The sequence below is a fragment of the Trematomus bernacchii genome, unplaced genomic scaffold, assembly GCF_902827165.1.
Source record: "Trematomus bernacchii unplaced genomic scaffold, fTreBer1.1, whole genome shotgun sequence".
Classification (NCBI taxonomy): domain Eukaryota; kingdom Metazoa; phylum Chordata; class Actinopteri; order Perciformes; family Nototheniidae; genus Trematomus; species Trematomus bernacchii.
Window position 1 is genome coordinate 3,299,328 of NW_022987698.1, and position 25,836 is coordinate 3,325,163.

At 39.6% G+C, this 25,836-nt stretch overlaps 1 protein-coding gene across 4 annotated transcripts; it reads right to left on the reverse strand.

The window, feature by feature from the left end:
• Positions 1-5,369: 5,369 nt before the first annotated feature.
• Positions 5,370-23,888, reverse strand: LOC117489433 (inter-alpha-trypsin inhibitor heavy chain H3-like). 4 transcript variants are annotated; one of them, XM_034138696.1, is made up of 26 exons: positions 23,772-23,888; positions 22,423-22,583; positions 22,191-22,295; positions 21,707-21,869; positions 21,507-21,608; positions 20,961-21,089; positions 20,690-20,806; positions 20,373-20,541; positions 20,179-20,289; positions 19,681-19,862; positions 19,373-19,552; positions 19,108-19,229; positions 17,719-17,912; positions 17,213-17,236; positions 13,934-13,957; positions 13,194-13,217; positions 13,024-13,041; positions 12,527-12,538; positions 12,376-12,396; positions 11,764-11,829; positions 11,437-11,499; positions 11,030-11,137; positions 6,230-6,398; positions 5,933-6,078; positions 5,667-5,748; positions 5,370-5,563 (listed from the first exon to the last, which is right to left on the reverse strand). In XM_034138696.1, the coding sequence occupies exons 1-26, from the start codon at positions 23,841-23,843 to the stop codon at positions 5,458-5,460; spliced, it is 2,670 nt and encodes an 889-aa protein (XP_033994587.1). In that variant the 5' UTR covers positions 23,844-23,888; the 3' UTR covers positions 5,370-5,457. The 4 variants fall into 4 exon arrangements, with proteins under 4 accessions (XP_033994587.1, XP_033994586.1, XP_033994584.1 ...); XM_034138695.1 differs by having other exon boundaries at positions 5,667-5,769; XM_034138693.1 differs by having other exon boundaries at positions 5,667-5,787.
• Positions 23,889-25,836: the final 1,948 nt, after the last annotated feature.

Here is a 25,836-nt window from a genome sequence, read left to right on the forward strand (position 1 = left end):
AAACAGACAAGGACAACATGATGTGTACACACATTTGTTTCAAAGGTCAAACTCCTCTTTCTCTCTCTTGTATCAACATCTCCCACACACATGCTCTCCCCCCCCCCACACACACACAAACACACACAGTTATATAAAGGTCTACACAACAGCATTGATGTGGTAGCTGTAAATAATCATGATGTTTAAGTAGAGTTACTGCTTTTCATGAGTAATAGCCGCATGATTAACCGTAAACTCCAGAGGGATTTAATGTTTTGCCGTGCCTTATTTTACTTTGTTGCCCGGCCTAGTTCCGCAATTAAAGGATTTTCTGATCTTCAACCAACCTTCTGCATTTGGGTCCTGTCTACCTTGCCCTCCAGCCGTGACAGAAGACTCACACCAAGATGGACCCAGCAGGCAACCTCTACGAGGTAACTTACAATTTATTGTGCCTAAGAAATGACTGCAAATACGCCTCAAGTGGAGAAGAGAGGCAGTCAATCTTGGCAACTGCCAAAAAAGAAGTTACCTCGAGGCCCTGGTTGAAAGACTTGTTACCTGAGTGGGCTAAATACTTTTTGTATGAGACTGAGGTAAAACAAGATTCCCGGCCTGCTATTGCTAGCCCCCTGCCTCCCAGTTCCCAACCTGACACCATACGCCTCGGTGTGTTCTGTCTGGAGTCAGACCCTGCTTCTTCCCCATTTCCTGCTCCTGTCCAGGAACCGTTCTTGGGTACTCGTCTGCCTTTTGGAGGTCCAAGGAGCCTCCAAAAGGCTCCTAGGAGAAGGAGACGCAAGTCCAGGCTACCAGCCCGAGCTCAGGAAGCCATGCATTGGGCTCCAGTTCCGGTCCCAGCAGCCATGGTCCCGGCTCCCACTCCAGCCCCCCGTGTACAAATATTTCATAAAGGCATAACACTTAACACAGGAAGATGAATTGAGGGCTGTTGTGCTGGAGGAGATGTCACTATTATGTTCTTGATTTACAATTTTCTCTTAAATGTTTTAAGAAATATGTTTTAAAGGAGAGGTGTCATGCTTTTCCGGTTATTACCCGTCCCCTTGTGTGTTATGAAGGTTTTTATGCATGTAAACGGTGTGCAGAGTCAAAACCCTCAAAGTACACCCTGTAGCGAGTAAAACTCTAACACAGAAAATACCTCCCCAAAACGCCTCGTTGGACATACGTCATTGTCCATTTGATTCTTCCGGGTACGGCATGATGTCATGCGGTACCCGGAACAAAATGGACCAATCCGGAAGAGCTATGGCCACACCCAGCGGCGCTGGCCGCACCCTCTGCCAGCCTAACATTTACTGTTGGAAGCTCTGGTTCAGTTCACAATCGATCCAGTCATGCCAATGCCAAGGACCTGTTTCCTGAAATGTGTCGAAATCAGTCGGAAGTCGCAACGGCTCATTTCAAAATAAACGTGGATTTGCGTAAAAAACAATTTTTTCGGGGTTCGGGTGTTTTGTTTGATTTTAAATAAACAAAGTCTTGGCTTTCAGAATATGAAACTTTTATTTCCAAAATCACACGATAAATACATTTTTGAAGCTTGTAAAGGGAAGATGACAGGCACCTCTCACTCGCAATCTGCTCTTCCGCAGCGCCGCCCCCCCTCCCTCCGGCTGAAATTATGAATGTAAGGCATATAGTAATCATAGATAACATGGCAGGGTCCGTTACAGTTTGTTTTCATCTGATTTCAAATAAACAAAGTCTTGGCTTTCAGAATATTAAACTTGTTTCGGCAAATTTAGATGATAAATACAACTTTGAAGCTTGTAACGGCATAATTACAAGCGGAGAACGGAGTAACTTAACGTCACAGCCAGTGGCGTTTTCTCCCGGAGGCCAAGGGAAGCCAGGCTTCCCCTGTTTTTTCGGATTGTAGTTATAATTTAAATAAATAAATAAAAACACTTTGTTTTGTTTCGATAATTCTCCTTTGCTGTGTGTTGCTGCCGGCCCGTCTCTCCCCCACTCTCATTGAGTATTTTACAAAGAGTGAAACAAACAGCGTCCCTCTAGATGTTATGGTGAAACAGTAGATTGCATTCACTGTTGCGAGAGGAGGCCAGCCGAATCGGGCTTCCCTTGGTGAAAAAAAATTGAGGGATTGACCAATCAGATGAGGCCCACGTGATGCCCCTGCCAACCTGTGATTGGTCAGGGCCATGCCAAGGGAAGCCAGCCGCCTCTGGCTTCCCTTCAGAGGCGGCTGGCGGCTGGCGATTTGATTGGACATTGCCATCCAATCAAATCACATCAACATCAGTTTTACTACGTACTGTAACTGTCATCACAGCCGTTTGAAATTATCAAGCAAATGAAGCATTATGGAGGGTGGAGATTTGGCGTACTTAATCAAACATAACTTTACTAAACTTCCGCTACAGCAGCAACTACAAATTAAATCAGATGACAGGCCAATGCCCACACTCGAGCTGTGTACACAGAGGAAAAAGGGAGTGAATCGGACGTTCAATGAGGACAATTATGTCCGCACGGAGTGGCTAACTGGAAGCGCTAAACTTCAGCGTCTATTTTGCTGGCCATGTCTTCTTTTTGACAAGGATTCGTGCTCCCTGAACAATCCTTGGGCAACTTCAGGATTCATCGACCTTGCCAACCTGTCACGGGCAATTGAGAGGCACGGTAAATCCAAAAATCACATAGATTGTGCTGTTTCGGCTGGAGAGTGCGTGCGGACCTGTCGGTTAGATAACAGGCGTGTGCAAGTCCTGCATCTGTGTGATACAAATGTGTGTAAAATGATATCGGGCGCTGTAATCACTCATCTGGTTACGTTATTGACCACCCCCCCCCAACCCAAAAAAATGGGCTTCCCCTAAATGTTTCCCCACGCCACGCTACTGGTCACAGCAGGCATAACAACAGCCGGTGTTTCTCGTGAGTGTTTTTCCCGGGAAACAAACACAATATACACAAACGCAAAAATACACAAACACACACACACACATACACACACACACACTCGCAAGCTTCCCCCAGACCAGTAATCCAAACGGAAATATTTTCCCTCCGGACTATTTTGATCATTTGCTCTGCTAATAATCAATCAGATCGATGGATTCCAGAGAACAGGAAACTTTGAAGGTCTTTTTCTCAAAATGATGACTCGGTGACAGTCATTATATAATGTGACATATTTTGCTTAATATTTGGAGTACAAAAACAATCCTGATATCATTAGAAAGCTAGGAATCTCCTCTTTCCAACAGTGTATACATACAACTCAAAATGTGTCTTCGGGTCAATGCGACTGATTTCGATAGAGCAGGTCACAAATGTGAGGGGAAATCTGAGCTGTTTGTCCTACCGACGGAAGAACCACGACGAAGTCAGTGGTTGAAATGTCTGTTTAACACTGTTCCTTCAGAGGTTCGAAGAACGTTACCGTGTGCGCGGCATTTCACAGACGAAAGCTTCCAAAACATTGCCCAGTTTGAGGCCGGATATGCACTGCATTTGAAACTGAAGGACGATGCTATTCCTAGTTTGTTTGGACCGTTTGGAGCAGGGGAAGATTCGGGTACACAACCTGTAAGTTTGCATTGTTATTTGTGTATTTATCAAACAAGGTATCTACCACGACTGTTTAAATGTGTAAACGTGTTTCGGACTGCTAAGCCATTGACACAGTGCTAACTGGGCTAACTAAGTTGCTAGCGTTTCCATATATCAACTCCAATATCAGCAGATGGCCTTACGTATCTCATAGCAGGAGAATGTCTGCATTCACACACGAAATACTCATAGACAGTATACTCCGGGTGATTTACCGTACGGTCAGTCGCGAAACGTAATTACATTATAGCTGGCGTTCCTAGCGTGTATGCTACCGAGCTAAACAACGGAGCTAGACATGAGTTTGCTCGGGAAAACATTGTTGTTATGCCAGCTACAATGAATGTAGCAGACTACCCGTATAAGATTGCAATTGTAAACATGTTCTTGATAGCCTAATATGAACCACTATCTGTTGTTCATAGTATAGTATAGTATAGTATAGTATAGCATATGAACAACTGAACGTGTTTCGGACTGCTAAGCCATTGACACAGTGCTAACTGGGCTAACTAAGTACTCATAGACAGTATACTCCAGGTGATTTACCGTACGGTCAGTACATTATAGTTGGCGTTCCTGGCGTGTATGCTACCAAGCTACCGTTCATAGCGTGTATGCTACATAGCTAAACAACAAGGCTACCTAGAGCTAGACATGCTAGGGAAAACATTGTTTTCATGCCAGCTACAATGAATGACCGAACGTAGCAGACTACCTGTATAAGATTGCAATTGTAAACATGTTCTTGCTAGCGTAGACTAGCTGTTGTTCATAGTAGATTGGCATATTGCACTGAACAACTAGCAAACGTAGGTTAGCATATTAGCTGGCAAGCTAACTGTTTTGATTAGATAGATAGATTAGATAGATACACACTCCTACCACAACTACTACTAACGAATCTAAAACAACTAAGTTTCTCTAATATTTTGTGATTTGCATTTGATTTCGTCCAGCCAGATCAGGAAACTCCTGGCGTATCTGGCGGACAACACACACACGGGATGACCCACTCTGATGCCTCGTCCTAAAAAGCCCCGGCAGCCGCTTACAAAGCTGCGATAGGCAAGATGCCGAAAACGCCTATAAGGGGAGGAATGGATGATATACAGTGTATATATGTATATTTACGCATGTTCATTTTGTACATTTCTAAAAATAAATTTTGATGGAAATACTTAGTAGGCCTATCCTTTCTTCCCTGAATTATTTGCTCCTATAACATATCATTCATATATAGCAAACCATGATTTGATTTCTCATCAAACAGTAGTAGTTTATTACAGGTAAAAATAACTTACTCTTCTATAACAACAGTTGTAGGTACAGTTCGGTTAGTTAGCGTATAAAATATACGGCTGTACCGAGGCCATTATAAGACTGTTGTTCCGCTGAGAGCGAGCCGAAAAAAGCACTGTTAGACATGGGCGGAGCCTCTCTGGTGGTTGACTAATCAGAACAGAGTCGCCGAGCTGACCAATCGGAGCACACTAGGCTCACAGGGAGGGGGGGGCAAGAGCTCTAACGAGCCGTTTAGTGGAGAGAGTGAATACTGCTGAATACACATACTTTACAGAGATGCTGTATGCGAAACCAATGTGAGTTTGGAAAATTGCACAGTATTTAAATCTATTTTAGTATACCTCAACAATGGAATTATGATCAGTGGAAATGGCCATGACACCTCTCCTTTAATATTAAAATTTGAGTCAAAACATTGACACCATCTGATAAATCCTTCAGGTAAATATCATCTAATTAAGTTCACACAAAACAACCAATTATCTTGGATTATATTTATTTGCTGTTAGTTACAGCTAGAAAGTATTTTTCAATGATGAATCTGTTTGTGTTTGAATAATTTTCCTTTCAAACTATGAAGGCCTCCAGGCGTCTCTGCAGGGCAGAGTCGGCCGACAGGAGCCAGCAGTCCAGTGTCAGGGGGGGGGAAATACTGTAGTCAGCAGCATTGGCCCTGGAAAACAAAGACAAAAATAGTCATATACTTCTTATATAGATAGATAGATAGATAGATAGATAGAACAAACAGCTTTTTATTAAAACAAACTAAAACATACCTGGTAACGTCAATCTCCTGGTCTTTGATCCTAAGTTTTGTGAAGGGAATTTGTGGCACCTCCTCATAAACTGGATTCAGAGCTGGACACAGAGCGCAAACAACTAAGAAAGAAAGCTGGCCTTCAAGGACACATTGCAGCAAATGTTTGCAACTTTTAATTAATTATTTATCCACCAATCATCACTGTTGGGTGCAAATATTGATATTGTGATGTTTTGTTGAACTGATATGTATCATACAAAACATTTCATCATTTTTACCCACCTAAAATTCCTTCAGCGCTGTCCGATGACTGCTGTCTTAAAACGGGCCAGAGGAATGATTGAGTGTCCTTTCCCTGAATTAAGATGACCAAGTGTGTGTCCCCACCAGCAACATCGATTTCCTTGTCCCGCCTAATAATTGTCCAACTAGAAAAAACATTTTGCAGAGAGTTAGACAAGAACATCAGTAGCACTAGGGCGTCTGGGGTGAATTTGATCCTGCTGTTGCTCTGAGATGATCTAAGGCCAAATATGAAAAACAAGATGGCAAGATCCTGCCATTACTACGTAGAGTCACCTTCCAGCTGTGATGGGATCCTGTCCAGTGTGGTGTGTTATTCTCGATCCCTCTCTCACAGTGATTTTATTGACTTCAACATCAACATACAGGTCAGCATTGAGCTGGATGACAATCCTTCTGAAGCCTCCATTCGTTACTGAATCAAGCTCGCCGTGTACAGACAGCTCTGATACAAAAGAGAAACAATTTAACTCAACTCAATATCACACTGTTATCCTAATGCTGCGTTCACACCGGACGCGATGCGATGTTTGGGGGCGGCGCGATTACATGTAAAGTCAATGCAGAGACGTGGACAGACGCGAATTCGCTCCGACGGCGCGCATGAAGCGGTGGACGCGGCGCGAATCACGCGATTGAGGCGATTGAACGGTGCCGCGTTAAATGCGAGAGTTCAATTTTTTCAACTCGAGCGTCAAATTCATGTGACGCGTTCTCGCGGAAGCCAATCAGCGGTGAGGATCTCAACCTGCCATCACTGACGTTCAACCACACACAACATCAGCCGTTAGCTGTTAGCAGTTAGCACACAGAGCTCACAGCTCCTCATATCTGTTCAGAAACTGGACAAAAGTTAAACAAGTACAAACCACAGACTGTCTGTGCCATGGCGAATACAGTCGCTGGTTTATTTATGTCTGTAGGCCGTTGTTATGAGTGTGGAATGAACATATACAACGTTAGCTTAGCCTGGTCGACCCGATCTTCATTCAGAAAACAAGCATTTTAAAAGATTTTTCGCCTGCCGTCTTGTCTGCAGACTTGTCAAGCATTAATTCATGGTTTTTACTAACCGGTATCAGTATGTTGTTACTTCGGCATCATTTAGAAACGTGTATTACAATTTAATCATGGTAAAATATGTTCATTTTGTTGTAGTTGTAGCTCCCGAGCCAGCGCGTCTTGTTTGAATGATGTGAGTAAACACAGCTGGCAGCCGCGGTGAAATTCGAGCGTTTAGAGCGATGCGATAGGAGCGATTAGAGCGAAGCGAATATTCACATCGCGTCCGGTGTGAACGCAGCATTACTGTACACATATCTTTCAATTAAGTATACGTACCAGAACAATACAATACTCAACAATACACTCCAACACAAGTAGTCAGATCTTGGACTAAAGTAAAAGTAGAAATACTGCAGTGTAAAGATACTCTGTTACAGGTTAACCTCCTGCATTCAAAATGTTACCTAAGCAAAAGTACTACATTATTAGCAGCAAAATATATCTTTGTACCAGATCCAAAAGTACTCATTATCTAAAGCGGACATTTTCAAAATAATACATACTATTTTCCCGGATTATAATTAGTGATGCATTAATGTGTATATCATTTTAATTTTGCAGCTAGTTAAGGATGAGATAACAATTATAACTTTTGTATACTAAACTGCTTTAAGTATCCCCATACATTATAGCATATCCTAATGTATGTGTTGATTTCATTTTTTTATTGATAATATGAACCTGCAAAAGTAACTAGTAATTAAAGGGCCCATGTCATGCTTTTCCGGTTATTACCCGTCCCCCTGTGTGTTATGAAGGTTTTTATGCATGTAAACGGTGTGCAGAGTCAAAACCCTCAAAGTACACCCTGTAGCGAGTAAAACTCTAACACAGAAAATACCTCCCCAAAACGCCTCGTTGGAGATACGTCACTGCCCATTTGAGTCTTCCATTTAGTTCCGGGTACGGCATGATGTCATGCGGTACCCGGAACGAAATGGACCAATCCGAAGAGCTATGGCCACACCCAGCGGCGCTGGCCGCACCCTCTGCCAGCCTAACATTTACTGTTGGAAGCTCTGGTTCAGTTCACAATCGATCCAGTCATGCCAATGCCAAGGACCTGTTTCCTGAAATGTGAGGAGAAATCTGAGCTGTTTGTCCTACCGACGGAAGAACCACGACGAAGTCAGTGGTTGAAATTTCTTTTTAACACTGTTCCTTCAGAGGTTCGAAGAACGTTACTGTGTGCGCGACATTTCACAGACGAAAGCTTCCAAAACATTGCCCAGTTTGAGGCCGGATATGCACAGCATTTGAAACTGAAGGACGATGCTATTCCTAGTTTGTTTGGACCGTTTGGAGCAGGGGAATATTCGGGTACACAACCTGTAAGTTTGCATTGTTATTTGTGTATTTATCAAACAAGGTATCTACCACGACTGTTTAAATGTGTAAACATGTTTCGGACTGCTAAGCCAGTGCTAACTGTGCTAACTAAGTTGCTAGCGTTTCCATATCAACTCTAATATCAGCAGATGGCCTTACATACATGTATCTCATAGCAGGAGAATGTCTGCATTCACACACAAAATACTCATAGACAGTATACTCCAGGTGATTTACCGTACGGTCAGTCGCGAAACGTAATTACATTATAGCTGGCGTTCCGAGCGTGTATGCTACCGAGCTAAACAACAAGGCTACTAAGAGCTAGACATGAGTTTGCTCGGAAAAACATTGTTTTTATGCCAGCTACAATGAATGTAGCAGACTACCAACCCAGTCTCACGGCATTTCGTGTTATTAGTCACAAAATTAATTTAATCTTTTGCTTCGTGTTCACCAACACGATTTTCACATTTTTTTCGTGTCACACAGAACGATTTTAAATGCAATGTATTTCTATTGGTAGTATGTTTCGTGCCTGCAACACGTCTTTTTGTCCGGTCGGGTCTTGGAAGACCAGAAGCTGTGTGGTTCATAAAAACATGTTCTTACTCAATATCTTACCCTAAGCCTAACCCTATCCCTTTTATTTTAAATTGTATAATGTCTGAGTTTTTTTTTTTTTGCCGTCAGTGAGGAAAAGAAATGGGGCTCAGAGCCTCAGAAAACTGAAATCTGTATTTTATGTCATCTTTTTTTCCTTCTAATTTGTTATTATTTGTATTCATGACAGTTACAATGAATGACCGAACGTAGCAGACTACCCGTATAAGATTGCAATTATAAACACGTTATTGCTAGCCTAATATGAACCACTAGCTTTTGTTCATAGTAGTTTTATTACACTCCATTATAGTTGCCGTTCCTCCGAGCTAACGTTCATATCGTGTTTGCTAACAAGGTAAACAAGATAGCTAGGTTAGCATATTAGCTGGCAAGCTTACTGTGTTGATTAGATAGATGGATTAGATAGATCCACACTCCTACCACAACTACTACTAACGAATCTAAAACAACTACGTTTCTATAATATTTTGTGATTTGCATTTGATTTCGTCCAGCCAGATCCTGGCGGAAAATACATCACGGGGACGGGACTACCACACTGATGCCTCGTCCTAAAAAGCCCCGGCTGCGATAAGCAAGATGCCGACAACGGGGAGGAATGGATGATATACCGTGTATATATGTATATTTATGTTCATTTTGTACATTTCTAAAAATAAAGTTTAATGGGAATACTTAGTAGGCCTATCCTTTCTTCCCTGAATTATTTGCTCCTATAACATATCATTCATATATAGCAAACCATGATTTGATTTCTCATCAAACAGTAGTAGTTTATTACAGGTAAAAATAACTTACTCTTCTATAACAACAGTTGTAGGTACAGTTCGGTTAGTTAGCGTATAAAATATACGGCTGTACCGAAACCATTATAAGACTGATGTTCCGAGAGCGAGCCGAAAAAAGCACTGTTAGACATGGGCGGAGCCTCTCTGGTGGTTGACTAATCAGAACAGAGTGGCCGAGCTGACCAATCGGAGCACACTAGGCTCACAGGGAGGGGGGGGGCAAGAGCTCCAACGAGTCGTTTAGTGGAGAGAGTGAATACTGCTGAATACACATACTTTACAGATATGCTGTATGCGAAACCAATGTGAGTTTGGAAAATTGCACAGTATTTAAATCTATTTTAGTATACCTCAACAATGTAATTATGATCAGTGGAAATGGCCATGACATGGGCCCTTTAATGTTGTCATATCAATGTAGTGAGGTACAATATATGCTGCCAAAATGTGGGAAAGAAGTATAAAGTAACATCAAATGAAAATACTCAAGTAAAGTACATGTACCTTAAACATGCAACTAAGTACTTGAGTCAATGTACTTAGTTACTTTCCACCACTGCTAAATTGACTTGACTTTAAAGGACAGGCTTTCGAGCGGCAATGGCCGGCCGTGGCCCAACCCCACATTCCCCTGATAGGTGGAGAGTTGGCCCAATAGCCGTAGCACCACTTTACTGACGTCAGTAAAGTGTTCAAATCTGGATCAGTTTTTATCAGATCCGTTGCAGCCCCTTTTTTAGAGATTTGGGTATGGAGGAAAATAGAGAGGGTTGTGTTTTCTGACACTTGGTGAGTTCCCTGGAACACTGGGGACACATATTCATGTATAAAAGACGTACAAAAGTGCATTTTGCATGATAGGTTCCCTTTAAGTATCAAAAGTAATATACACTGTACTGCAGCCCAGTGGTACTCCCTCTGGGGAACAAAAGATGTTGTGAGACATTTATATTTAAATGAAGTAATTCTCCAGTAAACATAGACAAAGTCAAAACTGCAATATTTCCATCTGAAGTTAGTAAGAGTACTTTTAATTAAATTCTAAATAACTACAGTAGGCCCACTTGAGTGAATGTCCTTTGTTACTTCCAACCACTGCAAACTAAGGGTGATCATGGGTTACACTATACACACAAAAGGAGGAGAAAGAAATAACTGTTTTCTTTTATACGTAGGGAGAAAAAAAGCAAACTAATAGAGGTTTACGATTAGGCTTTTAAAGATATGTAAGTGAAATAGTGAAGGCACAGAGAGGAGCTTTACTGACCGCTGGTGGGATGGTGAAGTAGTTTAAGGCGAACGTCTCCAGTGACATCAAAGCAGAGTGGAAGTGACTGATTCTCAGCTTTTAGCAAAAACCGATGGGAAACAGGAACTAAAGAATAATAAAGGATAAGGAGAGTCACACAGTTGAAGGAAACATTTGTCATGAGAGTAAATAGGATGCCCTGAATTATAAACTAATTCATAATGATTGTCCAAATATGGCATGTGGTTGTGATCAGTACACTTTTGAGAGAAGGTAAATACAGCTGTGGCTGTGAAGCTCTGACTTTTAGCACTTATTTTGCTCTTAGAGTCACACATATTGAAACATCCCAGTGTAAAGCAAATTATCTTTACTATTTGGTATTTATATAAATTATTATAAATAACATCGATGAGAAACTCAACTGTTATCTTTTCCCGGCACAATGGTGGCATGAACTTCAGTAGTTGCTATGGTGGCAAAAACAACTGTAAATGACATTTAAACAAAGTTAGGTACATATCATATTTACATTACACAATTCCAGTTCACTTGGCTTAATCTAACACATAATGCACGCACACACGTGGGTTGTGATGGTTTTCAGCAGCTGACTTTGACATGTTTTTCTCAGTCTCACATGATTTGAAGAAAAAAAACTAATACAATTAGTTTGCTATTTTGTTTAAACAAGTGACATGTAATGTTTTCATATAAATTCTACTATGAATGATATCTTTGAAAAACTCAACTGTTAGGTAGTAGCATTGCAGACTCTTCAAGAGCTTCCATATCGTCGATAACAAGTGAATCCATATCTAAATAAAATACATTTAAACAAATTCAGTTACATATCGATGTGTGACAATTTTAAGGATGTTAATTGAAGAGAAAAGTGGGTTAATTGACACCCCTAATCTGACACCCAACATCAGCCTCAAAACAAACCACTGAATAAACACATTGTCCAGCCTGTGTGAAGCTGACATGAAACAACATACAGCATACATTCTGAGAAAATCGTCTCATTCCGTGCTTGTGTTTAACCAAAATGAGCAGAAAAACTCTGGTAATGCACTGCCTGAAGGATTTTTAGGTTGGTCTGTTTAAAAGGAACAAATGATAAAGATAAAATTATTTCACAAATTACAAAACAGCTGTTAATTTACTTTGAAATACTCAAGCATGTACATCCCACAGAGTTTTTAATATTCATCAAAGAAACCAGAGTTTTTCTGATCATTTTTTTTTTGTTTTTGTTTAAATGTTTTACTAATTAAAAAGAATGTATGCTTTATTTACGTTATATAATAATATTAACATTAAAATCAAATCAGGTCAGAGTAGTTCAAATGCTTTCTTACAGTCCATCCCACCATCGTCATCTGTTAAAATGAAAAAGATGATAAAGTAAAAGTTATGATACAAATTGCAATACAGCTGTTAATTTATGTAAAATGTATATAATTATATTTTATAATAATTCATGTCAGAACAGTGCAAATGAGTTCTTACATGACTCGTATGCTGTGAAAAAATACAAGATGAAACAAATGAAGTTATGATGCAAACTACCATACAGCTGATCAGTTACTTTGAAATAGTAAAGCATGCATCCTCCTCCACCCTCAGTTATTGACATCAAATGAACTAGAGTGCTTCTTCTCATTTTTAACATAATGAAAAAAAACATTTTGTCATGTTTAAAAATGTACGCTGTTTTCATGTTATGTTATGTCATCTTTTCATAATTTTATTGATTAATAATTAATAGTGTTAGAATGAAAAGGTGAAATTGTATCTTACATGTCCTGTCAAAAAGAAAGAAATTATAAAGTGAAGTAAATATTCAGTTGTTAGTTTACTTTGAAAAAGGACACTAATTGTTTTAAAATATTGTCAAGATTAGCATCTGTTTCTTGTTCATTTTTTAGTCGTGATTTCTTTTTTTCTAAAGCTTATTTATGCAAAAGTGTATGAAGTACAGTATATTATTAATTGGTCCAAATTACCTGGTACAGCTTGTGGTGCTGTTAAAAAGAAAAAAATTATAACAGATTCAAAAAAATAAATAGTTAATAAGACACTCTTAAGACAAAATGTATGTTATTCGTTAAAATACATCATATTATTAATTAATCAATATTTTGTCTGTTATGTCCAATTCAGATGTATGTCTTACCTGAGTTATACATCACACTGTCCGCTGTAAAGACAAAAAAACAATGACAAATATTAACATACAGTTATTTACTATAAAAAAATATACGTCCAGTTTTTACCAAGGTACCCAGGGGGCTAAGTCATTTTACAGACATGGAATGTTGTAAAATGGTTGTAAAATGGTCCCCTATAAGTGCTTTGACAAAAAATACATACAAACATTTCATCTGTGGAAGCCGTAATACTGTAAAAAGTATGACCAATCATTTTAGCCGGCCCGGCTAAAATAACTGGATGGCCTACTTGCCTGTCAGCCTTCCATCTGTGCACAAACTTATCTCGTGCCCTCATTGGTCATGTGCACGTTCGTGTGTGTTGGAGGAGGGGCTCTGTAAGGAAGTGGCAGATTTTCTCCGGTTGTGTATTTTCAAATTCTTGCGATCTCGAGCCGGTTTCTCAAACTTACCTACCCTACCTTTAATGTCAAATCAATACCCTTTTATTATTTGTGCAAATTAATGTCTTTGTTCTTGTGAAAAATATCCTATTTTGATCATGAAATAAACAAAATTCCTGGTGGCAAAACATTTATTTCACTTTCACATACTCTCTTCTTAGTTATTAACAAAAAACATATTAGTCTGCAAATAATCAGTAGATATACTCTTAAGACAAAATGTATGTTATTCATTCAAATACATCATATTATTAATTAATCAATATTTTGTCTGTTATGTCCAATTCAGATGTATGTCTTACCTGACTTATACATCACACTGCCCGCTGTAAAGACAACAAAACAATGACAAATATTAACATACAGTTATTTACTATAAAAAAATATACGTCCAGTTTTTACCAAGGTACCCAGGGGGCTAAGTCATTTTACAGACATGGAATGTTGTAAAATGTTGTACACCAGAAATTATATCTATGACCTTCAAGGATCACAACCTGGGTGGACAACCCGGTCAATAGCTACTGGAAAGCTACAGTGAGGGTCCAAACAATGCAACCCCAATATGAAAAAAAGTCAACAATTCTGGCTGGATCAGATGCCATCATTCTCTTTCTGATTGAATATCTCTGTGACAGTTCATGGTAAAGACAAACTGAGTGAAACCTGTTGAAAGAGCAGAAAATAAGCTTTCGGGTGATGCCTTGGTTAAGCATGTTCTCAATAAGGCCACTAGATGGCACTGTGCCTTTTTTGTCTCTCCAAAGCGAAATCCATTTCAAGCAATGCACTTGTGGTCCTCTGGATTGTTTGCTGTGTTCAAAATGGGTAAATATACTTAAAAGATTATTTCTATAACATATTGAAGTTTTTCAGTATTTTTTCAGACTGGAAAGCTACAGGCAGCGAAATTCAAAATGGCCGCCACTTTCTTTGCAAAACCCTTTAATTGAAGGTTTTATATGTTATAGGACAAGGCAAACTGAGTTAAACTTATCTGGAAGTTGACATTAAGTTCAACTTAAAGGTAGGGTAGGTAAGTTTGAGAAACCGGCTCGAGATACACTTTTTGTTATATTCCATGGAATGCTCTTAACATCCCGATAGCAATGAATATCTTAAAGTGGACCTATCATGCTATATTTAAATGATATATTGTAGGGCCATACCTATATAAGGTATATTTATACGTTTCTGTTTTCAAAATACCAAACAGATCATGCATTTTAGCCATGCCTCATTTCGCTCTATGTGCTGTTTGCTGTCTACGGGTCTGATTCTGCTGACCACGCCCCCCTGCAGGAGAGGTGAGCCGTGCTCTGATCAGCTGCTGGGCTGTCAGAAGAGGGGGATAAAAAGAGATCTCCGTCCTCCGTGTTTTATTATATAGAGTCGTTATTCATTTGTTTTAAAGCTCAATAAATAACAAAGAAGACCTTTGACCGGCACTTTTCTAATTTTGTCCGGAAGATTTAAACTTTAACGGACATCTTGACCGGCGAAAAAGACTGAAACTGAAACTCTGCCGCGCGGTCCCCTCGTTCCTTGGAAAAGGCGGAGAGGTGGGTGTTTGTCATCTGCTGGTGGACTAACCGGAGAGAATTACAGTGCTTGCCTCGACGGGGAGGGATTGCATTGAATTAAAGCAGCGGGAGCAAACGCTTGCCTCGGGGAGGGAGAAAAAAAGCCACAGCGGAGAATAAACAGAAGGGTAACCATGGTAACTATGGGCGGGAAGTCTTCTTCGCTGCTTTTGTGGCAGACTACAGCGCCACTTACAGGCCTGGCATATGTACTACAGCGTCTCCAGCGCTTTCAAGCGGCAATGGCCGGCTGTGGCCCAACCCCACATTACCCTGATAGGTGGAGAGTTGGCCCAATAGCCGTAGCGCCACTTCTGTGACGACATAGAAGTGTTCAAATCTGGATCAGTCTGTATCAGATCCGTTGTAGCCCCTTTTTTAGAGATTTGGGTATGGAGGAAAATAGAGAGGGTTGTGTTTTCTGACACTTGGTGAGTTCCCTGGAACACCGGGGACACATATTCATGTATAAAAGACGTACAAAAGTGCATTTTGCATGATAGGTCCCCTTTAAGTGCTTTGACAAAAAATACATACAAACATTTCATCTGTGGAAGCCGTAATACTGTAAAAAGTACGACCAATCATTTTAGCCGGCCCGGCTAAAATAACTGGATGGCCTACTTGCCTGTCAGCCTTCCATCTGTGCACAAACTTATCTCGTGCCCTCATTGGTCATGTGCGCGTTCGTGTGTGTTGGAGGAGGGTCTCTGTAAGGAAGTGGCAGATTTTCTCCGGTTGTGTATTTTCAAATTCTAGCGATCTCGAGCCGGTTTCTCAAACTTACCTACCCCACCTTTAATCAAATGATAATTATTATATATATTGATGAAATGAATAATACTGTACAACTGATTTACAAATTATTAGGGATGCTCCGATCAGGGTTTTTGGGGCCGAATCAGAATCGGCCGATACCGATCGCCGATCCAATCATAGGGTGGGTGGGGGCTATGGGGATCTTCCATTTAAAGTGTTGTATTGTGAATTGTGTAGCAGAGTTTCCGTTAGCCGGTAATTACCGGACTATGACCGGTAATATGCTGATGTTTAGAAACTCAGTTAATGGGGCTCATTTTTATATTGCTTCAGTTTATAATCGTAACAGATCGAAAAGTTCCGATTGATTTTTCAATAAATGATGCGCTTCCACACACAACAAACAACATAATTATTACATTCAAATGAAGTACATTATTCAAGTTTACATTAACTTTGGATAATAACACGGGAGAAATGAGCGGAAACGCCTTCTTTTCCTCTCTCCCTCCCTCTCTCTCTCTCCTGACAGCCCGTCAGTATCGTCTCATGCAGCTCACTGATCCAGTAATGAGTGACCCGACAGTGAAGAATAAACATATTTATAACTAGTTTAGCTTGTTCCAGAGGTAGATAAACTAGCGAAGTTTGTTAGGTCTAACTTGAAGTGTGTGTTTTGCTCCGCTCACCGGTCCGTCACAGCGGGCGGAGCTGCAGGATTTATGCTTCACACACGTTGCATACCATTACTTTATTGTCTTTTTCGGACACCTTAAAAAACTGCCAGACTGTGAAGCCATTTTGGCGAGCTTGTTTTGCCGCCACAGAGAAAAGTGTCATGTATTTTGCGTCATCTGATCGGCTCTCCTGATCGGCATTTATAGAGACCACCGATCCCACTATTAAGGGTGAAAATCTTTATTATATTATTAATTGGTCCAAATTACCTGGTAAAGCTTGTGGAACTGTTAAAAATAAAAAGATGATAACATAAATTCTCAAAAACATTTGTTAACTTAATTTTAAATATTCTTGCTTTGTAGATACGTTTTCAGTTTCCTGCTTTGTCAGTTTTTAATATACAGTAAACAACAACATTTTATTCAGTAAACATATTAGTCTGCAAATAATCAGTAGATTTACTCTTAAGACAAAATGTATGTTATTCATTCAAATACATCATATTATTAATTAATCAATATTGTAATCTGTTATGTCCAATTCAGATGTATGTCTTACCTGAGGTATGCATCACACTGCCCGCTGTAAAGACAAAAAACAATGACAAAATAATTTTTTTTTGGATGTTAACAAATGAGCTTGCATTGCTGTAAAATGTTCATGTCAGGATCCTCTTATCAAAACCATTATAAATCACTTAAATCATCTCTTCTGTTGCAATACACTAGTATAAACAATTAATGGTAATATTAAATTACCTGAATAAGAAACAAATTTACCAACCTTTACGTTAATCAAATAAATAAATGATGGTGGATTATTTTAACAAAAAATGTATGTTCAGTTCTTTAAATGATATCTATCAATGGCATGCAAGCGCTACCCACAACCTGCCAATAAGGAATCCTTATCAAATCTAGTAACTGTATTTATACATAGTGAATACACCACCTTTTATCAAATCATGCTGTTTAGACTGACTAGATATAATAAATTGCTCTGAGAACGAAGTCTTGACACTGGATTTTGCATCCTGTTTGCTTTATTCACATTGGGTTGCTTACAAGAACCTATATTTGGATGCCTTGACCCTGTCTGTGGGGCTTCTCCTTCCTTGGGTTTGTGGAGCACTTCGGTGTCCCCTCCCTCAGGCTTGGTGACCACCATGGATGTGAGTGGAGTTACAAAGCTGTACTTCAGCGACAGCTCCAAGGCCTCTCTCTTCACGTTCTCCTTCTCAGCTCCAGATAACAGCAGCCTGCGTCACAAATTGTGTTTACACATGTGAGTTGGCATGACAGTATGATTATTGTAAATGACGTAACAAAGTTGCCTTAATTAAAAAGAATAACATAATTAATTAAATTCAATAAATAAAGACTTTATTTCATGTAATATTATAATCTTTAAAATATGGCATGATTTAATACAGTTTAGTTTTATATGTTACACCAATATGCTTGAGTGTTTGTTGTTTCTTGTGCCTAGTGTTTTGTTGATGCACTGGACAACTCAACGTGGGTTGATGTCTTTTATTGAAGCTCTGCTGCAGTCCGTGACAAAGTTATTCAGAAAAGGAACTTTAAAGATGAATCTCCTTTCACAACAAACGGCCAACGAGCTATTTGTTTTATGTTTTCATTTATATATTTTCATTCATATATGTGTAGCACACTATGCTAATGTGTTTGGCTATGTATATGTGTTATTCGTTGTTGTAGTTCTCACGGCGTAACGGAAGAAGGGAGGCTACAAGATTAAACGCCAAGAATAAACGCCCGTTTCAAAGAACCGACCTGTGTCTGTGTAGTGAAGAGAGCTACAATTATTATAACTTTATGTTTTGCTAATGTTGTTGTTTTTTGGCTTCACCTACAAGTAATGTTCCCACATACATTTTACCACAGTTTTAGTCAACTTTTTTCTTTTGGCAACAAGTGCTGAAAAGATTTTTGATGATAGTTGATCAATCATGTCAGTGTTAGCATTAATGTAAAGGAGCTATCACTATGTTTGATAAAATCATCGTAATTTCTTTCCACTGCAATCGACTAGAAATGAGAAGTATTTTTCGTTTACTTTACCTGTGGTATCTATAATTAATATACCGTGTATTTTGAAGTTAAACCATTACAAGTTGCATGTTTGCCTTGTCTTTGTGGCCCACCTATGTACTGTTAGTATATGTATAAACACTGACTGTTACATTATCGTTTTCAATTTAGATATTTATATGAGGTAAAGCAAAATGTCTGATTTAATTTACTGCTGCTCGTTTTCCATTGTATTGTTAACTTTATGTGTGTTTACTCTGATCTATACCTTGCATTTGAGTTTTGAAGTTTAATGTATGGACTGGGTACAGCTGCAAATTAATTGCAAGTAGATAAATACATTTGTCTGAATCTAAGGAGGAGGCAGCAAGAAAAAATGATGGTTGACATGACACTCACTCTTTCTCCAGAAGCTGTTTGACCGTGAGATAGGCCCAAACCCTCTGGATTTGGTCGGCAGACTCTGTTCCAGTGGACTCCACGGTGCCGTTGGGGTTTGAAAACGTCATCTTTTTACTGCTCTGTCATAGTCCAAATGAAGTATTATGTCAGCATATACTGTACACAGGAACATTTCAATAACCTTTCAGAAGATTATTATTATTATTATCATTATTATTATTATTATTATTACAGATGGTGTGCAGTGCGAAGCAATTCTTACCGAAATTGCCACGACTTGTGGAGTGAAGGTTCCAATGTCGTTGTCAGTGATCTTACCGGCAACCACAATCTCTGATCCGTTATAATACTGGCTGAATTCAGTCTGCGTCAGATTGGTGCCACCATTATAGCTCATAGTCACATCGATCAAAAGAGGAGTGGCCACCTCTTCATAGAAACCCTGTTGACATGCAGTATGGACAATGTATAAATGTTTACTTCTCCACATCCAACCGTTATCATTTTCTCTATGGAAATGCATCAAATAACATTGTCACATTTACAATAACAGCAACTGATCGCAAATACCTTCAGCTGTAAATCAGCATCAGAGTCTTCATAAATCCGTCGTGCCACACCATTGTTCTGCAGCGACATCTTCTCAAGAAACTCAAAATTGACATCAAAACCAAAACCGAGACAGTAGAGTGGGAATTCGTCCGCAATAGCCACCCTGACATTTGACTGGATTTGTTCAAGATTTGTCACCCCTGCAAAGAGAAAGGACATTCGGCTAAATAAGACCAATCCACTCAGACTTTCCAATCCAACAACTATCAGTTATCGATGGTGAGGGTGCACATTTCTTAAAGTTAATTGTAAATATACTTGACGTTATTTGTGTTTTAATTTCCATGATGTTCAATATCCCACAAGAGTAGGTTATAGCTTGGTGACAGGAGAGGATATGGAGAAAATGACTGCAGGGGAATCATTTTTAAAATGATGGACTGTGTCACATGGGTCCTTATAAAACATGTTTGAAGTATTTGCTCGTGTTTATGTGCAAGAGTGTTTAATTGTTACCTGATGTTGGGTCTCCATCAGTGAGAAGAATGAGGATGGATGCTGAATCTTCTCTCGGATGTGCGTTGAGCAAACTGGCTCCTTCCAACACTGCACTGTTGATGTTTGTGGCTAAAAAAACAAACTATTGTATCACAACCGTTCTGCTGGGATATGTTTTCATCCCTTCATAATATTTTAACTAAAAACCTTACCTCCACTTTCTCTAATATTCCTTGAAAATATCTTGGCACTCTCCAGGTTTCGCTGGTTGGCTTGAACAAGTTCTCGTTTCCAGTAAGAAATGCTGCCATCAAAAGTGATAAGACCAAAGTGGTCATCCTCTGACAGGTCATTCAAGATGTGGATTAAGGCTAACCGGGTCTGTGCAAAAAACATAATTGACAATTCAAAACTTTTATTCCAGTATAAAACAATGTTGTGTTTCATTTGTGCCTATGTATATAATAAAGAGTTCTGTCTTACTGAAATGAGCAATATGTCACAAACTCACACTCTTCAATTACTTTACCTGTTGCATTTTTTTGCCGTGCATTGAGCCACTTCGATCGATCAAGAAGACAACATTTTTTGATATGCGGGTAAGACTAGATGGGGCAAAGTGATGAACAAAGTACCCGGCTGAAGTCTTTGAGGAAGAAAGAAGAAAGTTTGATTGTGACAAAATATTGTTGAACCAACAGGGGATGGTAAAATATATTTTTATTTCAGTATGTATAGTGGTTTTTTAAAATAAATAATAGACCATTTAAAGTTTTCCAGAAAATGAACTATTGCTTTACCTTAATGTCTCCCAGTCCACTGTCCCTATTGACATCGTAAACAATAACCAGATCTCCATTCAGTCCCTGCTCTCCACAGCTGGTACACGTTTTCTGTTGGTCTTCTGTTGGGTAGAAGTTCACCCACACCTGGAAACAGGAAGGAGAAGGTTTTTACAGACTTTTTGTTGACACAGAAGTTGATGAGCAGGTTTTATTCTTCAAAGAATCCTCTGCCTCTTGTTAAATGTGATAAGACTGAAATCGAATCACTGCATCACACTACTGGAACAACAATATGCAGTTTGAGATCAAACCAGAAAGAGAAAACTGTTGAAAAAGTGCGACAGTAGATCTATAAAAAAAGAAAAGTATGAGCCATATGACAGAATGTACATTGCCATTACTGTATATATGTAGCTAAATGGTTAAATATAAATCATAATAAAGTCAAATCTGAGTTAAATACAAAAGTTCTAATCACTGCTAAATCCCAATTTGGGACATTTAAAAGATTTCCCAAATTGGGATCAATAAAGTTCTATCTTATCTTATCTTATGATGTACCTCATTGTCTGCATGTGTTTTGTTGATGGCATCAGCCAGGGCTAGTCCTCCTTTAACCTCAACGATATTGATGCCAGATTCCTCGTGAATGTGCACATCAACCTGACAGAATTACATACATTAAAATAGTTAGAAGTAGTGAACATACAAAAATGTTTTGCTGCACTATTGTTTTCAAGAATAGATCAAGGGAGACTCACTTTAAAGCTTTTCACAGGCTGCATGGGTCGAGCGTGGATTTGCAGCTCGTACTTTCCAAGCCTGCGTTTCAGCAGCTCCTCATATGTGAGTTCAAAGGTGACCTTTTTGTGAGCAGCCACAGTCACAGAGGTCTTAAATTCCTCCAGGGTCCTCCCTACAGAACTGCAATGAGATGATCAACTTTGCATTAAAACAGTGGTTTCCCCCTCAGTCTTGTGTACAATTTAAACCAAAATAATACCTATATTTATAAACCCTAATCACAGGTTATGACACTATTGTGGGTTTAACATTAGATCAACCAAAGGTGAATATTTACTTCTCAGATTGTTACATTTGAAAGACTTTACAGCAATGATGTTTAACAAATTCTCCATAAAAATGCAAACATTTAAGTCATGCAAAAATATGTTTTTTCCCTCGTTCTCGGGAGTACACACACATACCATTTAAAATATCTGTCAAAAAATGTATCCAATGTACCTGACAAGTCCGGCACTTTGTCCGCGGGACACAGCCTCAGTGTACTGCTGCCTGGCTTTCTCTTTACCTTTCACAATGCCATCGTACACTTGGCCATCAATAAACCTGAAGAAGACCAAGGGAAATGTGTTGTTTATATGCATACTCTTTAGTAGCCTGAGATTTATCATTTTATTCTGTGATGTAAAATCATTTCTGTGCAAATTCCTGTAAACATGTTTGCTTAACACACATTCTGAATTTGCTGATGAAGGCGTTCTTGGGAATCCGGACGTGGAACTCGATCTCCTTTGACTCGTCCATACGATTGGCCATGCGGCTCGTGATGACAGTGGTTGCATAACGACTGGTCACTGTAGAGTTGATGTGAAAGCTGTAGATGTCCCAGTTGTCCTAAACAAATACAGCAGGAGGAACATTTCACAATAAATGAAATGGCTTGGTTAATCACGTTGGCTGAAGACCAGCTGACCAAAGATCAGGTCATGGTGAAAATCAAATAGTGGATGGCATCATAAAGGTCTTGTTGGGCTAACTGCAGAATCACCCCGCTCTTGTTCTTATTTCGTCTTTTTGTTTTGATTACACATCACAACAATCATGAACAACATCAAATGCTCAAAATGTGACCCCCAATGTGACTGTGTTCACATATTTACTGCCCAACAGTATGAGTAATACACATTCACACCAGCCAATAGGGGTGCTAGGGCGCCGCCCCAACTCTTCCCACATTCTAGATTGTCATTAAAAAATACTTTAATTTGATGATTTTTGTATGTATATTTTTTTAATTAACAAGATAAATATTATATAGTCAGTAAAATGTATGATCTACAATAAAATATTGATTGAAATTGTGTTACGAAGAAAGGGGTGGGGGTGGGGTGTCTAAAGTCAAAGATGAGTCTTGATTGGGCCAAATTTGACCCAGAGTCACCCACAACATTTCAATGCACTGCTGGGGCTTCGAACACCAAAATATACACTTTTTTTGAGAGAGAACTTCAGACTTGGCTAAAATGGTCAAAATCAGTTTTGCTATGTTAATATAGTTGTTGTGGAGGTCATCATGAAGCCTTTTTCTGATAAAAAGAACTAGAGGGTAGATATTATACAATTGTTGCTTGAAACGGGTCACGGCAGACCAACACACAACACAAGGGTTAAGCACATATCTGAAAAAACTAAAAAGTATGAACAAACTAGAGTCCACATGGAAATTGCTATGCGACTTGCTATGTTTGGGAAATTAAACATAGCTGTCCAACTCAATGAAAGCTACAGGAAAAGAGATCAGTAAGCATAATAAGGAGGTTCTTATTCCCTTCTCAAATAGTAGACTGTATCAAGTTCTGTGGTTCTTTTGAGCTAGCCCTGCGTTGTAATATGACATATGTTTTTACTTTGTGTAAAAGTTTGCTTACATTTTGGTATAGCCCCCCTTGGAGAAGAAAACAGCCACCACTGATTAATTCAATTACAAAAAAATCCCTAGATGTTCCTACTTAATAAATGTATTCAATAGATTAAGTTTCATTGCAGTGGCATGCTCTGTTCTATTAGGTTTTGTGTCCTCACCTTGTTCGGTTGTGTCGCAGCCAAAGCCAGCAGCAGCCCAAAGAGGGTGATTTGCAGCACAGCTCTCTCCATGATGGCTCCCACCAGAATGAAATGCTCGTAGATCAAACTGTCTTTTGAACTTAAACAGACAAGGACAACATGATGTGTACACAGCCGTTTAAAAGGTCAAACTCCTCTTTCTCTCTCTTGTATCAACATCTCCCACACACATGCTCCCCCCCCCACACACACACCGCATTTTTATGCGGACGACACCGTGATGTATTGTGCAGGTCCCTCCATTAAGGAGGCTGTTGTTAAATTACAGGCTGTTTTTAATATTAAAATACACTGTAAAAACAGTTCCGATGGTGAAGTCAAAAAAACTCAATTTTTTTATGTAATTTACTTGCCCTAAATTAGTTTTTTTTCAATGTGCGTTTAAATAAGTAACACTTAAGCAACAATGAGAACATGTTTTAAGAACTCATTAATTTGTAAATTAATATCACAACTTTCTTTAAAAATACGTTTTGGAAAACGTAATAAAAATGCTTTTTGTCAACGCCACGGTCTATGCCAGCGCGTCTTGTTTGAATGATGCGAGTAAACACAGCTGGCAGCCGCGGTGAAACTCCAGCGTTTATGCTGCGTTCACACCGGACGCGATGCGATGTTTGGGGGCGGCGCGATTACATGTAAAGTCAATGCAGAGACGCGGACAGACGCGAATTCGCTCCGACGGTGCGCATGAAGCGGTGGATGCGGCGCGAATCACGCGATTGAGGCGATTGAACAGAGCCGCGTTAAACGCGAGAGTTCAATTTTTTCAACTCGAGCGTCAAATTCACGTGACGCGTTCTCGCGGAAGCCAATCAGCGGTGAGGATCTCAGCCGCCGTCACTGACGTTCAACCACACAACATCAGCCGTTAGCTGTTAGCAGTTAGCACACAGAGCTCACAGCTCCTCATATATGTTCAGAAACTGGACAAAAGTTAAACAAGTACAAACCACAGACTGTCTGTGTCATGGCGAATACAGTCGCTGCTTTATTTATGTCTGTAGGCCGTTGTTATGAGTGTGGAATGAGCATATACAACGTTAGCTTAGCCTGGTCGACCCGATCTTCATTCAGAAAACAAGCATTTTAAAAGGTGTTTTGCCTGCCGTCTTGTCTGCAGACTTGTCAAAGCATTAATTCATGGTTGTTACTAACCGGTATCAGTATGTTGTTACTTCGGCATCATTTAGAAACGTGTATTACAATTTAATCACGGTAAAATATGTTCATTTGTTGTAGTTGTAGCTCCCGAGCCAGCGCGTCTTGTTTGAATGATGCGAGTAAACACAGCTGGCAGCCGCGGTGAAACTCCAGCGTTTAGAGCGATGCGATAGGAGCGGTTAGAGCGAAGCGAATAGTCGCATCGCGTCCGGTGTGAACGCAGCATAACAGTTCATGAGCGTGCTCCCCCGCCCCCTGTCAACACTCGCGACACATGAGTGGCCAGCCTAAACAACAATAAGCGCTGCTTGGCAACCGTGTGTGGCGGCAAAGTATATAGACATTTTGACAGGAGAGATTTAGTTCAACATATTTTACCAGTCATAGTCCGGTAATTATTTACACTCTAAGAAGAGTCCTACACAACAGACATGGCGTCAAAAGGAGTAATGTGTGGAAATATTTCGACCAGGTTAGTAAGTGCGGTGTAGAGTGCAAACTATGCCAAATTAAACTTATATATATACATACTATACCTTGCTATACCCGCAAACTCCGTTCCAGCTGAGAGGGTCTTCTCTACAGCTGGCCTGATTGTGAATCGCCTCCGCACATGAAAGCTGTAGGCCTATAGCTGTCAAACTGTGATCACCAGTTCAATACATTTGACAAATTCGACTTGGTTTCTATACTTATTTGAACATGTATTTATTTATTTCCAAAAGTTATTGAATATGGGATATGTACATTTCGGTTAACCGGTTAACCGTTTTTTGGGGGGTCGAATATTCGAATATACATTTGCTTTCAAATTCCCATCCCTACTTTATATACATCTCTGAGCATGAGGTGGGGTTAA

Excerpts from the sequence above, each read along its gene's own strand:
- LOC117489433 (XM_034138693.1), bottom strand. The coding sequence starts at position 23,843 with ATGGAGAGAGCTGTGCTGCAAATCACCCTCTTTGGGCTGCTGCTGGCT. Across the intron at positions 22,296-22,422 it reads TTCATCAGCAAATTCAGAAT|GTTTATTGATGGCCAAGTGT; the intron begins GTGTGTTAAGCA and ends GGTCTTCTTCAG. Across the intron at positions 20,807-20,960 it reads GTGGACTGGGAGACATTAAG|ACTTCAGCCGGGTACTTTGT; the intron begins GTAAAGCAATAG and ends TCTTCCTCAAAG.